Source organism: Arachis duranensis, chromosome 10 (genome assembly GCF_000817695.3).
Source record: "Arachis duranensis cultivar V14167 chromosome 10, aradu.V14167.gnm2.J7QH, whole genome shotgun sequence".
NCBI lineage: Eukaryota > Viridiplantae > Streptophyta > Magnoliopsida > Fabales > Fabaceae > Arachis > Arachis duranensis.
In genome coordinates, this window is record NC_029781.3 from 25,378,525 (window position 1) to 25,397,041 (window position 18,517).

General features: G+C 36.7%; 1 protein-coding gene and 1 non-coding gene across 2 annotated transcripts; one reads left to right on the forward strand and one right to left on the reverse strand.

Annotated features, from left to right (window-relative positions):
- Positions 1-615: 615 nt before the first annotated feature.
- LOC107469680 (uncharacterized) lies at positions 616-1,221 on the reverse strand. Its single transcript, XM_016089058.1, has one exon. It carries the CDS (start codon positions 1,219-1,221, stop codon positions 616-618), a length of 606 nt encoding a protein of 201 aa, XP_015944544.1.
- A 1,159-nt stretch (positions 1,222-2,380) lies between these two features.
- Positions 2,381-2,487, forward strand: LOC127743296 (small nucleolar RNA R71). The gene has a single exon (XR_008004690.1). It is a non-coding gene; the product is annotated as a small nucleolar RNA R71 (small nucleolar RNA).
- The last annotated feature ends 16,030 nt before the right edge of the window (positions 2,488-18,517 follow it).

Here is an 18,517-nt window from a genome sequence, read left to right on the forward strand (position 1 = left end):
CGAATAAAGTATGGACTATTATATATTGCTGGAAAGCTCTGGATGTCTACTTTCCAACGCTGTTGAGAGCGCGCCAATTGGAGTTCTGTAGCTCCAGAAAATCCATTTCGAGTGCAGGGAGGTCAGATTCCAACAGCATCAGCAGTCCTTTTGTCAACCTTCTTCAAAGTTTTGCTCAAGTCCCTCAATTTCAGCCAGAATTTACCTGAAATCACAGAAAAACACACAAACACATAGTAAAGTCCAGAAATGTGAATTTAACATAAAAACTAATGAAAACATCCCTAAAAGTAGCTCAAACTTACTAAAAACTATCTAAAAACAATGCCAAAAAGCGTATAAATTATCCGCTCATCAAGCATCCTTGTGTTGCTTCAGCACATGGATAAGTTCTTCTTCTTGTTCCTCACTTAAACTTGAATTGATAATTACTGGATATGTGTTGTTATCACCGAACTAAGCATATTTCAAGCTTGGAGGTAGGGCTTTCAACTCTAGTTCTGGTGCCTCTACTTCCTTGCTACTTGTCTTGTCCAACATGATCGAGTTTTCTATGATTGCTTGAGGTAGTTCTCCACTTAATGCTTGTTGCTCTAGCTCCATAGCTTCTTCACATTATTCTTCTTCCAAAACTCCTTGGACTAGCTTCTCCATTGTATCCACCATCATGCATTCACCAATGGATTCTTTGGGGTAGCTCATTGCTTTGAAAACATTGAAAACCATCTTTTCTTTATGCAGTCTCAGGACTAATTCTCCTTTTTGAACATCAATTATGACTCCAACGGTAGCTAGGAATGGTCTTCCTAAGATGATTGATGTGTTAGCCTCTTCCTCCATATCAAGTACAATAAAATCAGCTCGAAAGATAAACTCTCCCATTTTTACCAACAAATCTTCCACCACACCATGGGGGGATCTGAATGTCCTATCAACTAATTGAAGAGCCATTCTTGTAGGTTTGGCCTCTTCTATCCTCATTCTTTTCATCATGGCCAAGGACATAAGGTTGATGCTGGTTCCCAGATTACATAGTGCCTTCTCAATGCTTATTTCCCATATAATGCAGGGGATTTGGAAGCTCCTAGGATCTTTTAATTTCTGAGGAAGCTTCTTTTGTATGATGGCACTACATTCCTCAGTGAGCACCACAATTTCCTTTTCATCCCAGTTTCTCTTCCTTGTCATGAGCTCCTTTAAGAACTTGGCATAGAGTGGCATTTGCTCTAATGCCTCAGCAAAAGGTATATTAATTTGAAGCTTCTTAAAAATCTCCAAGAATCTAGAAAAATGAATGTCCTTTCCGTCCTTCCTCAGCCTTTATGGATAGGGTGCTTTTGGTACATAGGGCTTCAGGACTTGCTTTGGTGGGGGTGGTTCAGGTGTCTCTTCTTCCTTCTTAGTTTCAGATCCATTTGCAGCTTCCTATTCTTGCTTGTTGTAACTTGAGAATGTCTCCTCCACAACTTTCCCACTCCTTAGTGTGATGGCCTTACATTCTACTCTTGGGTTGGCCATGGTATCAATAGGGAATGTATGTGTAGGCATTGGTATCTGTTTAGAGAAGCTTCCTAGTTGTGCTTCCAATTTTGAAATTACTGCTCTTTGGTTCCTCATGTTGGATCTGACCTCCTCTCAGATTGCATCTATCTTCTTTTCAACTTGCACTTGCCTCTCTACGACAGTGGCAATACTCCCTGTAAATTGTGCCATAGCAGCCTCTAATCCTGCAAAGTTGCTACTGATATCACATGGTTGCATGGTTGAGGATGATGCATCTTGAGGATGGTTGTTGTATGGTTGTTGGGTGGAATGGTAAGGTGCATTTTATGAGTTATGGTAGAGTCTGTTGTTTGATTGATGGTTGGAGTTGTGGTTATTATGTTGGTTAGAGTGGAATAGTTTTTTATCTTGGTTGTGGTTTTGTTGGTTTCCCCACCCAAAATTTGGGTGGTTCTTCCAACCTGGATTGTATGTCTTGGCATTGGGGTCATATGGTGGTCTAGAGCAATTGTTCACATAGTTGGCCTGCTCCTATTCATCTTCAACTGCTGGGTTCTCTTTCTCTTGTATAGGTGTTTGAGCATGGATAGCTGAGACTTAATTATTCTCCATTTGCTTGGTTAGAGCTGCTAGTTGAGCTGTGATCACTTTGTTTTGAACCAGCAGAGCATCTATAGAATTGAGCTCCATCACTCCTCTTTTTTGAGTTCTATCAAAGGCATAAAAATACTTGTTGTTGGCAACAGTTTCTATGGTATCTATGGCCTCTTCAATTGTGTTTTTCTTGTTGAGGGAGCCTCTAGAAGAGTGATTTAGGGCCTTCTTTGACTCATATGATAGCCCCTCATAGAAGATGTACAGCTGCACCCATTCATTGAACATATTCGGAGGGCACTTCCTTGTCAAGTCTTTGTATCTCTCCCATGCTTCATAGAGAGTCTCCCCATCTTGTTGTCTAAAGGTTTAAACATCAGCTCTGAGCCTATTGATTCTTTGTGGAGGGTAGAACCTTGCTAAGAACTTGTTAACAACATCCTCCCAAGTGGTAAGGCTTTCCTTAGGAAATGATTCCAACCACTTTGATGCTTTATCTCTGAGAGAGAAAGGAAACAGTAGCAGCTTATAGGTGTCTGGGTAGACACCATTAGTCTTCATTGTATCACAAATTCTCAAAAATGTGGTTAGATGTTGATTGTGATCTTCTTGAGCACTTCCTCCAAATGAACAATTATTCTGAACAAGAGTAATTAGCTATGGTTTGAGCTCAAAATCGTTGGTATGTATGTTGGGTCTCAAAATGTTACTGCCACAATTCCCAAGATTGGGATTTATGTAAGAGCCTAGTACTCTTCTCTCTTGTGGTGGAGCATGGTTGCCAACTGCTTCTTCATGGTGGCTGTGTGCTTCTCCTTCCATGGTTTGAGTTGGATCCTCTTCTTCTTCTTCTTCACCAACCACCCTTTTGCCTCTTGCCACTACTTTTCTTCTCAATCTCAAAAATGTTCTCTCTCGTTTAGAATCATAGGAGATTTCAATTCCTCTTCTCCCTATCATACACAACACAAAACACACAAAGGAAAAAGGTTATCACCTTTTGGGAGAAGGATGGGTTAGTCAAAAATTAATTGATGCAAATTGTCAAATAGTTAGTGTGCTTCTTGTTAGAGCTAGCATATAAACAATGAACAGTCAAGAATTCGAATACTAAAAGGAATAAATAAAGTGAAACTGAATTGAAAAGGACTAACAAAAGAAAGAAAATGCTTAATCTAAATACTTATCAATCTTAATCATTGTCAAATCAAAATCAATCCCCGGCAACGACGCCATAAAACTTGATGACCAGAATTCACTCCTCATATAAAATGAATCCGTTCTTTGGTAAGCGCACCAAATATCGTCAAGTAATAACCCACTAGGAGTGGGGTCGAATCCACAGAGATTGATTGTTTGAGCAATTTTAGTTAATGAGTGCATTTAGTTAACCTAATCAATATAGAGAATATGAGTGCTGAAAATTAAATAGCAGGAATGTAAATGACTTGAAAGTAAAGAAAAGGCAATAAAGTGCAGAAAAGTAAATAGCAAGAATGCAAAGAACTGAATTATAAATGGCTGAATTGTAAAAGGGGAATTGGTAATAGCAAAAATTAAAGCAAAACTATAAAGAATAGGGAAGATAAGAATAGGGAAATTTTATTGGGATTAGGAGATGTTGCTCTCTTTGGATTAAATTTAGCTCATCTCTTCTTCAATCATGCAACTCATTGACCTCTTGGCAATCATGATTGATTGAACCCCAATCCCTTGGTAATTCAATCTCTCAAATCTTGATAATAAGCCAATTCCTTGGTATAATTGCTTATGAAGAGAGATATGCTTGGTCCCTGATTATATCACACATCCTCATAGATCCAAACAGTGGGTGGATTATATGTCACCATATCCAATCCCAAAACCCAGATGTACTCAAGTGTGAGAAGGGATTTCAAGCATGGTTTCATGTTTCCTTTTCCAAGGTTCCCATGAAACCCATTTTGTATTCAACCTCTTTTCCAAGATGATTGAACACTAGCATGAAGAACGAAATTCCTTCTAGCAAATCAAAAAGAAGATGAAGAGAAGAAGAAATTCACTACCATTAATCCATCAAGTACAACAGAGCTCCCTCTCCCAATGAGAGAGAGTTTAGCTACTCATAGCTTGGAGAAAAGTACAAGAGATGGAAGAGATGAAGTGAAATGTAAAAGTAAAACTAACTTGCCAATCACTTTTTTAGTACTTCTAGGTGTTATTTATCCTACTTTTATCACTAGAATTAAAAAATACAAAAGAGAAAAGAAAATGCAAGTGGCACGCTGAAGATGAGTGTTTTATCGTTGATCTAGAGTTTCTCAAAATGGAATTCCTTCGTTGATAGTATAGCCAAATCAACAATAAAATTTCACAATCAAAATTCAATCCAAAATATGTCATAATTCAATACAAAATTATAACCAAGAGTATTTAGACACCCGAATCATCTTCCCTAGAAACTAGTGACAACAAGTGCATACAATTTTGGTTGTAAGAGAGCAAAGGGAAATTTTCAATGAAGAAGCAAGAAATAAAGAGATAAAGAACAAGACATAATTGCAATTAATAAACTAATAAAAAAACTGAAGAACTACGTATGTAATATGAACAAGTAAAACTATAAAGTGATGGAAAGGTGGTTCAAAACATAAATGTAACCTTGACTTGGGATGAGTTATGGAATCCCTTCCTTGCCATAACCGCAACTATGATAATTATGATGGATTAATCTCACTAAGTCAACCCATAACATCAGAGAGTAAGTTAAGTGAGTATAATTGTTATCAATCCACAAGTCCTAGCTAACTTACTAATTACCTTAGTAAAAAGCTAGCATTAGTGGAAACAATAACAACTAACAACCTAAAAATTATCACTAAATGTTGGACATTATGGCTCTAGCAATCCATAGACTCATTTTTCCCAAGTCAAGGGGTGAAACTTATCCCAAAACTAAGATTGGCATTTCATCAAACACCTAATAGGCATAATCATAAAACACGTCAAAATTAGTAAATTAATGAAAGCTATGAACCATAAATGATCAAAAGCAATAAAAGCAAATCAACAAATATATAAAAGCCATCAACATCAAATTAAACAACTAGAAATCCAAAATTGCAAGGCAAAGTAAATATTGACAAGAGAAATGGAAATATAAGAAAGTGTAGAACAAGTAATGTAATTGAAAGAGACAACTAAAGAAATACTTACAAAGTAAATTGCAAAATCCAAAAGCAAGACTTGAAGTATAAAATGCTACAAACCCTAACTAAACCCTAAGAGAGAATTCCCCAATCTACACTACTCCTACTCCTACTATGTAAAACTGTGGAAAATTGTGTCTAAGTCCTCATGCCTTCAAATGTGTTGAATTCCCCTTCATATAGCATCCAAATTCAGCATTCAAGCCTTCCAAAATGGGCCAAGAGGCCTCTAAATTCGCGCAGCACATGTTTCATTATTGCAATCACGTGCAGGGACCTGTGCGGATGCACAGACGTGTGCATCCAGACACTCGGCTGAAAATTGACCTGTGCGTATGCACATGTGCTTGTGCACACGCACACATGGAAATTCTCACTTGTGCGTACGCACACAGGGTTGTGCGTACGCACGCAGGATTTTGTGCACGCACACTTCACTGTGTGTGCTTCTCCTTGTTTTCTTCATATTTTCTCCCTTGTACATGCTTACTTCCACTTTTGGCCATCCATTTTTGGCTAAATGACCTGAAATCACTCAACAAATAAGTCATCGCATCAAATGGCATGAAAGTGGAATTAATTTGCTAGATTTAAGCACAAAATTTCATGTTTTTCACATTTAGGATCAAACTAGGGACAAAACACAAATGTATGCTATTTTAGTGCTTAAGTGTGAGTTTATGTGATAAAATCCGCTCAAATCAAGCCAATTTGATGATGAGTGTTTTATCGTTGATCTAGAGTTTCTCAAAATGGAATTCCTTCGTTGATAGTATAGTCCAAATCAACAATAAAATCTCACAATCAAAATTCAATCCAAAAGATGTCACAATTCAATAAAAAATTATAACCGAGAGTATTTAGACTCCCGGGTCATCTTCCCTAGGAACTAGTGACAACAAGTGCATACAATTTTGGTTGTAAGAGAGCAAAGGGGAATTTTCAATGAAGAAGCAAGCAATAAAGGGATAAAAGAACAAGACAAAATTACAATTAATAAACTAATAAAAGAACTGAAGAACTACGTATGTAATATGAACAAGTAAAACTATAAAGTGATGGAAAGGTGGTTCAAAACATAAATGCAACCTTGACTTGGGATGAGTTATGGAATCCCTTCCTTGCCATAACCACAACTATGATAATTATGATGGATTAATCTCACTAAGTCAACCCTTAACATCGGAGACTAAGTTAAGGGAGCATAATTGTTATCAATCCACAAGTCCTAGCTAACTTACTAATTACCTTAGTAAAAAGTTAGCGTTAGTGGAATCAATAACAGCTAACAACCCAAAAGTTATCACTAAATGTTGGACATTATGGCTCTAGTAATCCATAGACTCATTTTTCCCAAGTCAAGGGGTGGAAATTACCCCAAAACTAAGATTGACATTTCATCAAACACTTAATGGGCATAATCATAAAACATGGCAAAATTGGTAAATTAATGAAAGCTATGAACCATAAATGATTAAAAGCAATAAAAGCAACTCAACAAACATATAAAAGCCATCAACATCAAATTAAACAACTAGAAATCCAAAATTGCAAGGCAAAGTAAATATTGACAAGAGAAATGGAAATATAAGAAAGTGTAGAACAAGTAATGTAATTGAAAGAGACAACTAAGAAATACTTACAATGTGAATTGCAAAATCCAAAAGCAAGACTTGAAGTATAAAATGCTACAAACCTTAACTAAACCCAAAGAGAGAATTCCCTAATCTACACTACTCCTACTCCTACTATGTAAAAATATGGAAAATTGTGTCTATGTCCTCATGCCTTCAAATGTGTTGAATTCCCCTTCATATAGCATCCAAATTCAGCCTTCAAGCCTTCCAAAATGGGCCAAGAGGCCTCCGAATTTGCACAGCACATGTTTCATTATTGCAATCACGTATACGGACCTGTGCAGACGCATAAACGTGTGTGTCCACACACTTGGCTGAAAATTGACCTTGCATACGCACAGGTGCTTGTGCGCACGCACACATGAAAATTCTCGCTTGCTCGTATGCACGCAGAGTTGTGCACACGCACACTTCACTGTGTGTGCTTCTCCTTGTTTTCTTCATGTTTTCTCCCTTGTACATGCTTTCTTCCACTTTTGGCCATCCATTCTTGCCTAAATGACCTGAAATCACTCAACAAACAAGTCATGACATCGAATGGCATGAAAGTGGAATTAATTTGCTCGATATAAGCACAAAATTGCATGTTTTTCACATTTAGGATCAAACTAGGGACAAAACACCAATGTATGCTATTTTGGTGCTTAAGTGTGAGTTTATGTGATGAAATCTACTCAAATCAAGCCAAAATATATTGGAAAATATGGACTCATCACACGCCTTCTTCTTTCAATCACCTTGTCGTGCCACGCCTTCGAGCCCAAGTGGCACGCCCTAGGTCTCTTCTTTGCAAAGTTAGCCTGGCGTGCAACTCCTTTGAGCTCAAGTGGCACTCCCATGCTCTTCCCTTTCGCTCCTTTTCTCTGGAACCTTGAACCAGCGTGGCGCGCACAGGTCTGGCGTGCCACACCCAAAGTATACACTTCATCCATCCTCCCTGGAAAATAATACTGGCGTGCCACGCCCTTGATAATGCTTCAATCTTCCTTTTCTGGAAAACAATACTAGAATGCCACACCCAGTAGGTGGCGTGCCATGTCCAGTAGGTGGCGTGCCACGCCCTTAATATACCTTGCTCATTCTTCTCTGGAAAACAGTATTGGCGTGTCATGCTCAGTAGGTGGCATGCCACACCCTTAATATGCATGAATGAGTCTTCATTGTCCTGTGACTGGCGTGCCACGCCTTAAGTCCCAAGTGGCACGCCCATGTCTTCTTCTTCCTTGGTCGTAGAACTGGGATGCCATGCCTTCGACATCAAGTGGCACGCCCAGTGTTGGTGCGTAAGCTTCTTCAAGCATCGGCGTGCCATGCCTGGAACCCAAGTGGCACGCCCAAGTCATGAGTAAGGTTTGCGTGCCACGCCTTCGACACCAAGTGGCACGCCCATTGTTGAGCTTCAAAGTCCCCTTCTGAAATTGTGAACTAGCGTGCCATGCGTTCGAGCTCAAGTGGCACACCCATAGTGTATGAGGGGGTTTGGCGTGCCACGCTCCATTTGTGGTCTTCAACTTACTCTCTGGAAGTTATAGCTGGCGTGCCACGCCTGGCCCTAGCAGCCACGCCCATGTTAAAGCTTTCAAGTCCCCCTTCTGGAGTTTATAACTGGCGTGCCACGTCCCTTTGTACTTCCTCTCCCTGGCGTGCCACGTCTGCCCTTGGCGTGCCATGCCCATAGTGACCTCCATGGACTTCTTCTCTAAAAAAGGATACTGGCATGCCACGCCCTCGATGTCAAGTGGCATGCCCGCTTATAATTCTCTCTCTTTGCCTTCTGAAATTGTCAACTGGCGTGCCATGCCCTATTGCTGGCGTGCCACGCCCATACTAATTGTTGGCGTTTGTTACAAGTGGCACGCCCAGCTTTTTTTCTTGATTCCTCTTTCCTTTGTTGCTCTTTTCACCTAAAATTCAACACAAACTCATTTAAAAGCAATGTACCATAATAATCACCAATTACTTCATGAAATTGTATTGATTGAATGAGATTATGCTCTTTTTATGGTCCTTTTAGATAAGAGAAAGGGGTAGATGATACAAGTCATCATAATTCACCTACAAACATTTTGTCTCTGGTCCTTCGTTAGAGTAAATACCGCCTTTGGTTTAGCCCATCGGCCATTTTTAGGCCTCTTTAAGTTCAGACCAGGCCACCTGCAAATGTCCACCAAGTCTAATATTGCCTTATCGTTATCCTCTGTTCTCTCATCGTCCATTACCGTGTGCATGATATTATCAAACACATTTTTTTTTCAATGTGCAACATGTCAAGACAATGACATAACCAAGTTGTCCTTTCAATAAGGCAACTTTTAAGATATAATCTATTTTGTCCAATTATGCTCCCTTTCATATCTCGGAGGTCTCAACCCTACCCCGTTATCAATGATTCTTGGGATTTTATTAACATGATGCCAAACTTGCAAACCACTCAACCTCATGGGTATCTTTTCTTGTTTAGTTTTATTCTTTCTAAACGAGTTCTTGCTGCATTAAAAAGGATGAGCAATATTGAGGAACCTTCAATGACAATCAAACCACAAATTTTTACCTTCTTCGTCAGTCAAAATGTCTTTTTATCCTCCATACAAATAGGATACAATATTCTGCTCTGAGTGGATCAACCTGACAATATCTCGTATGTAAAAAAGTCGTCAATGGTCCACATTAACACAGCATGTAGTTGGAAGTTTGTCTTCATTGAAATATCATATTTTTCTACACCATGAATTGACAACTCCATCAACTCATCCACCAAGGGTTGCAAGAAGACATCTATTTTAACCTTTGGATTGCTTGGACTAGGTATAACACAAATCAGGAACATTTGTGGATCCTTTATGCACATTTCAGGAGATAGGTTATAAAAAGTCACCATAGCAAGCCAACAAGAGTACACGTTGTCGAAATTAAAGGTCAATGCAAACTCTTCAGAGCACAAACTCAATCTAATATTTCTAGACTCGCTCGCAAATGTAGGATGGACCCGATCAAAGTGCTTCCAAGCATCTCCATGTGACGGGTGTGTCATACAACCATCATCTCCTTGTTGTTACTATACCAGGTCATGTGAGGGGCCGAACTCATCGATGCATACAACTATTTTAGCCTAGGGATTAGGGGCAAGTAGTGCATTCACATGTTTGGAGCTCTCTTTACCCGGGCTTTTACCAATTCGTTCTCTCTCGACTTGAAACCTTTATGCATCACAAAATCTACAAGCAGTTAGGTTTATGTCTCCATTGTAATACATCATACAACTATTTAAACAACAATCAATTTTCACTGAATTTAAGCCTAATTTTGAAACTAACTTCTTTGCTTCATAGTGACTCCGGAGGATGTCAGTAGTACCGACAGGTACTAATTCATTGCAAAGAGTAACACACTTATCAAAAGACTCTTGAGTATGATTTGACTCAGACTTAATACTCATTATTCTAACATAGGTAGACAACTTCGAATGAATGCATCCCTCGAATAAATATTTTGCTACAAATTTTAACAGAAAATAAAATCTCCTTACCTCCAAGTTGGGCTCTTATTCTGAATCTTCTATATTGGTAATACCAATCGTATCAAATACCATCTTGTTGTATCTCTCTTGGTTACCCTCCCAATTTATTTCTTCCATATTTAGTTCTCTAACCACCCGATCTCTCGTTGATCAGCCCTCAGACCTATTAGAATTCAAGGATGACCACTTGATTTCCTTCTCATCCAAGTGTTATCTCCGAAGTTCCTAACTACTCAGTCAACCGACACTTATAGCACGGACACCTAGAAATCCCTTGAGACCTAAACAGTTCTATGTTGAAGACATACACAACAAACATAAACCTAAAAAGTATGTCCAGTATAAAACATAAATAATATAACACGTTTGGAGATAGAAAATCAACTTGAGTGCTACACGAATAACCCACGATTAAAGCGACTTTAAAAAAATTTCTAAAATAGAAGTGAAGTTAGGAAAATCTAAAAAATAATAATTAGTGCACGAATCCCCATACCTTTGTACAGTTGTACCAGCAAGTGCATTGGGTCATCCAAGTAATACCTGAGTGAGTCAGGGTTAATCCCACGAGGATTGTGGTTTGAAGCAAGCTATAGTTATCTTGCAGGTCTTAGTCAGGCAGATCAGAAGGTTGTTGGAAGAGTTATTGAATTTGCATTAAAGGAATATTGTATATATTGAAATCAGTAAAAGGGTTATAATTGAGGATTGGAGTTGCTTAGCCTTTCTGAATTAAATCTGGCATTACTGTCTTCTTTGCTTGTAAATGATCTTTTCAATGGCAGGTTGTAATTGATTAATGCCTTTATTAAGAGGTCGTCAATACTCCTCTGGATCTGAACCCCAGGTTTAGTGTGGATCCATCTCTGCTTGAGGGTGAAGTCGTGGATTAGCCGTCTGAGAGATGTATGATTCAAGCTGGCAGTGAGTGCTTTCCACTGAAGTATTCACACGAACCCAAGTAGACGCGGGTATTTATTAGGCACGTTCGTCTTAGTATGATGAACAGAGCTGATTGTCACTGATCATCCTATTCACCATGTTGAAGTACGAATATACATTTTAGAATTAATCACACACGAATCGAAGAAAAACAGTAATACTTTTAGTGCTAAAATCCACTTCTGTGGCCCACTTAGTGAGTGTTTGGGCTGAGTTTTGATGAAATCCACATGCTATGAGGTCTCTTGGGCATGAAACACTGGCTAGGAGGTCCTCTCTGGGTGTTTGGACGCTGGCTCTGCTCCTTGGGCGCTGGACGCCAGAAAGGGGGCAGGAAGCTGGCGTTGAACGCCAGTTTTGGGCCTTCTAATCTGAAGCAAAGTATAGACTATTACACATTGCTAGAAAGCTCTGAAAGTCAACTTTCCATAGCCATTGAGAATGCTCCATTTGAATTTTTGTAACCCTATAAAATCTCTTCCAAGTGAAAGGAAGTCAGATTTGGACAGAATCTGCAGTGCTTTCCCTGTCTCTGAATCAGACTTTTGCTCCAGCTCCTTAGTTTCAGTCAAAAAATACATGAAATGCTACAAAAATACACAAACTCAAAGTGAAATCCAAAAATGTGAATTTAACACTAAAACCAGTAAAAAATTAATAAAAACTAAACAAAACATATTAAAAACTATATGAAAACTAAGTCAAAAAGCGTATAAAATATCCGCTCATCAATAATCAAAACTTAAAAAATCTAATCTGGAAATTTAATAAAGCAAGTAAAAATAAAAAAAAAATTAATAACCCTAAATGTCTATTTACTTTCTCAAATTTAAACATGAAAAATTCGTAATTGATCTTATGTTTTATACTAAAAATTAAAATTAACAACTTATAACATAGTAATCATCATCCTAATTACATATTTTCTAACACATAACAAATTAAAATTACAGAAATTAGTGTTTAAGATTTAACTAGTATAAATTTCTAAGTTAGTGAGGCAGAAAAAACTTCTCCGGCGTGTGGTGGACTCTGTAACCACCCAATTTCTAGTGTGTCATGATCGTACTGAAAACCAAGTGTCACCAACTTGTCACCCAAAAACTTAACTAATATTATTAAGCATGTAATCGTATTAGTACGAAATCATATTTCAGGAAAACTTTTTCTTTTTAACACAAAAATAGTCACAAAAAAACCCATTACGCGTAGATAAATGGTAATGTAAAATTAAATACGAAAAACAATAATATGAACGTCAAGGATAACCATAATAGACATCATGTACACTACATACATATTTATATACTATCATACAAAATATTAGTTAGCATATAACTCTTTACAACTTATTACTATAGACACAACCAACACTTCGGGTCCTGATCCATATCCATATAGGAAGTCCCTAAGCTGGCACCCGAAACTAGTCTAGTCAAACTATTTATAGCTTACTCTCTCTAGTTGAGTCTAATCAAAAGTGAGAGAATAAATATAAAATCTAGGCTAACATAAAAAACTCCTGAAATCACACCGTCAACTCTAATCGTCAACTGTCATCATCAGAGGAAGAAATCTCGATCACATCAGGATACTTCTCGAGATCGTCATCAGAGATCTCATTAATCTCAAAGGAAATCCTGACACTAGTATCACTACTTTGATCTATGCACACAAACCCACTGACAGAAGTTATATGCTGATCTTCTGCCGAGAGTCTAGATGAGGATGACGAAATCGACTTTAAAGGAAGATCCCACTCACGTACAGGTTCGGGTACATACTCCTCCATAGGATCAGGCTCAAGAACAACATGATCCTCAGGCTTAATAGGGTGACGATGAAGTCCAGGTCCATCATGGAATGGACGATAAGGAGTGTCTGGGTGGAACCATGCTAGAGGAAACTCGTAAGGCATATTGGGGTTAAAGAGCAGAGTGTTAATCGGATGTCGGAAGGGATAATCACGCAGCACGTACATACGTATCCTAGGCTCAACAGCTACTATATAAAAACTATGTTGTACAGGGTCCTCATATATATATGGATGCTCCAGCTCATAGAACAAAACTTATGTGTCCATCTAAAGGGAGGAAGGAAAGGGTAAGAACTAGGGAGTTCTTAGTATGGTTGGAGATAAATATTTAAGTTCGAATTATCATAGTTTCAGTCAATCGTAGCCAAATACAGGGAACCAAAACATTAAGTAGTCACAGAAATTCAAATCACAAATACAATCAAGCAATCATAAATAATTCACAACACTGAACCAAATGCAAATTTACAAACAAGGATGATGCATGTCTATTCCTACGCAGGTAATGAGCTCATTTGTCAGTTTCGACTCGCACCTGATGCAATCCAACTCGCAAGTCGGATAAGGCATTCCAGCGATATAACCTCTACAAGTTCCTACTTCTTGCAAGCATTGATTCTCCAGCTGAAGCATGTGACCCGTTCTCCTAGAAGCCATTACATATTTACGGACGTCCCTGCACAATCTTTCACATACACGGCCTTCAGCTTATTAACATTTATCATTCGATACCATAACCATATTTACCGTCATCTTTTCGTGACCTTCTCATAATCACATGTGCCGATCTATCCTTTCTCTTTCTTTGATCTTTTACTTATTTATCCTTAATAGCTCAAACTATTTTCACATTATTCTCTCGCCTTTTACTAAGTGTTTTATGAAAAGAGAATCATAAGATTCTTAAATTAACTTTACGTCTCTAAATCTTTTAAAAGGGTACTTCTATTTATTCTGTTCTATCTTACCATTAAAAATTTCAATAATAATAATATCTTTACTAAATATTATTCTTAATAAGTTAATACTAATAATAATAATTTCTTTAATACAAATAAATAATTTAAGTAATAAATAAATAGTACTTACAATTTTCTTGGAGACTTAACTCTTTTAAACTTTACTTCTAAACTTTTATCAAATATGTTTTAAACGTCAAAATTTTAATTATTTTACTTTTAATCCAACATTTTTAAAAAACTATTAATTAACTCTCTTGATTATTAATATTTACAAAGTAACTCTAAGTTTTTATAAAAATACCCGCTCACCCTTAAACACTTAATTTTTACTCAAAATATTCCTAAATTTATTTATTTATAAGATCAACCTCAATTTTTATCAACTTACAATTTTATTCTCAAAATAATAATATTATAATAGTAACAAATACAATTCTTTAAACCTGAAAATATGTTTTTGTTCGAAAATACATATATAACTTTAAATCTATTTTTGAACGTTATGGTTACCAATTTTTCACAGCTTTTAATTTAATCTCTCGGCCTTAACCACACAAATTTTACTCGATTTCCAACATAATCCCAACCCTGAATTCTTCAAAATAATTATGTTCTGGGCTGCACTAACACTAACCGAACCATCATCATCATCAAATACTCAATATATCACAAAAATTTAACATAAATTCAATCAAACTCAAGCAGAACATCAATTCACTTATCCAATATAGATTTAATCAGTAAAAATTTACCAAAACCATGCCTTTGTACGAAACAAAAATAATAGAAACTCTAAAAAAACTTCTAACCGAATAACTGAACAAGAAAACATCAGAAATCAGCTACTCCACCTAGTTGCACCTTTGGCCGAACCACAAGAGAGGGGGAGCAACTTTACCATCTATTTCTTTCGAATAAAAGTGACATCAACGTGTAGAGGAAAAAGATACAAGCACTTTAATCAGATTAGATTTTTTATTGGAGTTACAGATCACAAAAAATCAAAGCCAAAAGTTCGGTATCCCTGAAGAATGTAAAACCCAAAATTTTCAAAAAAATCTTATTATGAGCTAATTATGATTTATTTATTCATTAAAGACTTTATTTTTAGAAATTATTTTATTAAAAGAAATTAAATCAATTTTTTATAATTAAAATAAAAATATTAAAAATAAATTTAAGGAAATAAATTAGATTTTAAATTTATACATTATACCATAATTTTATTGAAATTATCCTAATTTATTAGCCCTAAATCCCCAAATTAAAACTCACTAACTCTAACTAAACCCTAACTTCACTACCCTCATCCTCAAATTTGGTAGCTATATAAAAATCAAATGTAGCTTTTGAAACGGGCTTCTTTAACCACCTTCTTGTATTATTGAATTAATTAATTATTATCATTATTCATTGTTATTACCATGTATAGTAACACTTTACCTAACACACAAACATACCCACACATGCGGAGAGAGATGGATTAGGAGAGAGAAAGAAAGAAAGAAAGAAAGAAAGAAAGAAAGAAAGAAAGGGAAAGGGGGAAGGGGTTGCGGGGAAGAAGAAAGGGAAGAGAGGAAGGAAAAGCTCGTCACCACCGCACCGCACCGTTGCTCCGCCGCTGTCGCATTGCCATCGTTGTGTCGCCGTCGAAGTCAAGTGCCACGCCCAACCGCTGTCGAGCATCCCGCTGACGCAGCCAACACCGACGATGAAAGAGAGATCGGGCAAAGAAAGAGAGAGAGAGCTCGGCAACAAGCTGTCCGAAAGAGGAGACGCGAAGAAGGAGAAGGGTTTACGCCGCCAGCCGTGCCGTCACCGCCACGGGAGTAATCGTCGCCGTTTGTGCCTCCAGTCACCATCAGCTTTACGCCGAGCTTCTGCCGCCTTCAGGTCCGCTGTTTGGTCATCGGGTGTTGTACGAGTGTAGCCGAATTTACTGTCGGAGCTGCCACCACTTCGTTCTTAGTTCCTTTCTTTGTGCGGTGAGTTATTTTTCTCCGAAAGCTCTTTGTTGCTATTTCGATATATGTTGCTGAGGTTTTGTGGTGTTAATTGCTATAAGATTAAGTTTCGATTATTATATATTGCGATTAGAGTTGCTGTGGTTGTTGTGAAAGTGGTTTGAAGTTGATGTTGTGGCTGCCGCAGTTGCGAGGCAAGAAAAAATGAGTTTGTGACTCAATTTAGAGTTTTCGAGCTTTGACAGTCGAGATAGGGGAGCTTTCCTTAAATTTATTTTATTTTCGAAAAATTTTATAAATTGATATTGATGCAAAAATTTTTTTTGTGATTATGTGATTTTTATGAATTTAACTAAGTTGCTTTGGATAATTGTGATTGTTTGTCTGGTGGAATTGTTGATTGTTTGAGAAAGTTGAATATTTTAAGTGACTGATTTTGTTAAAGTGGCAATTACCGAATTGGTTCCTTAGGTTTGGAAACATTTTATTATTAAAAAATGACTTAATTTTAAAAAATATTTAATATTGAAATTTGGTTTAAAACAAACTTGAAAAGGGTTTAATATTTGGAAAGGATTTGATTATTGAAAATGATTTGTCATTTGAAAATGATTGCAAAAGGTTTGAGAAATTTTTTATGGGACCCAAAAAGGGTGGCAGAGTCCGAGTTTTAGAAAAGATGCTTCCCAAATTTTTATAAAATTAGAGATTTCGTTTGAAATGCTTATTAGAACGCTTTGGATTCTTAAAGGATTTTATAATTTGATTTTGAGTTATTCAAAAAAGATTTATGTAATATCCTAACTTTTAGTACCTCAAGACCGTACTAAAAACTCAGGCGTTATTTAACTCTAAATCTTTTTATTTTATACTAACTGTATTTAATATCGAGCCTTTGTGAATATGAATTGAAACTTTAATTGAGAAAATGAGAATTTTACTCTTAATCACTTAATCACAAAGATACATATATATTCACATAACATTATATACATAGCCTTATCTCAGGATTCTCAAATACAAGTCATATCCTTCTGAAAATTTCCAAAAAAAATAAATGACGAGGAAAGTTATAAAAATCTAACATTAAATCAAAATCCAGAAAATATGAAATACATATATAAAACTCTGTGGACCAGTCGTGGCTCCTTGTCAAGGGTTTCCTGAACCTGTCGCGGAAACAAAAGATCTGTAGGGGAGTGAGAACATCGTCCTCGCATGTTCTCAGTCGAAAAAGTGAATGCTGTAAAAATACAAAATAAAATACAAATTAGCTAACTCATATCACAAAATACAATTTTCTTTAAATAAAATTATCAGCAAATATAACAAATTATAAATAACTCATTATTTAATTTTTAAAAACTCAGGAGGTTATATTCTACCCACCTTACAAAAATTTTTGCCCTCGAAAATTTTTATATTAAAACAAGTTCCAACTCAAACCCAAGAAAATAAGGTCTACAAAGAGAAGCGCAAGCAATGTTAAACATAATGTTTGAAAGAAGTCAGGTAGGCAATTAGATTTCAGGTAAACAAGGTTACACAGGAACGATAAGTTATGGTTGGGAAAATAATCAAATGACATTCTGAAAAAATTCAAAGCAAAGAATACCAATGAATATCATAAAGAAAGAGATGGCACGAGCTTGTGTAGCATGAATAGAGATTACACTCCGAAACTGAGCTAACTTTGAGGGTTTTATCAATGATCTTTCATACTTATTCATATAAAAGTGCATGATTTTGTGTTCCTTTCCCAATTTTACTTCATGGATGAAAACATGCCTCTTTTACATTAATTATCTTATATTTGAATCCTCTTCTGTTACCATTCGATGTCGTGATCTATTTATTAAGTGATTTCAGAAGTTATAGGGCAAGGATGGTCTAGAAGAGAGGAAGGAAGCATGCATAAAGGGAAGGAGCATGGAAAAGTGGACCTTTGGAGTTTGAGCAGCGATGCGTACGCGTGCCTTGTGCGTACCCGTGGATTCGCGCTACCAAGATCGGCGCGAAGAAGACTTGATGTGAGGTAATTGTCGTGATGGTATGGAATTTCTCTCATAGAAAGATGAATTTCGTTGTAAGATAGCTCTACACCAACGAACAAATCTCACATAAAAAATTTGAGTTGTCACAAGTACAAATCCCAATGAAAATTAACCGAAGTATTTAAACTCTGGGTCGTCTAACGAGGATTGCAATGAAGTGAATGATTATTGTCTATGAAGGAATATGGGGGTTTGATTTATAAAGGGATAAGAAATTAAATGGGCAAGAATTTAAATGACAAGAAGAGTAAATCAAGCAAGCAACTAAAGAAAGCAAGTAATAAAGAAAAGCAATTAATAAAGAGAGACATTCATGACAAGAATTGAGATCATAGGCCTT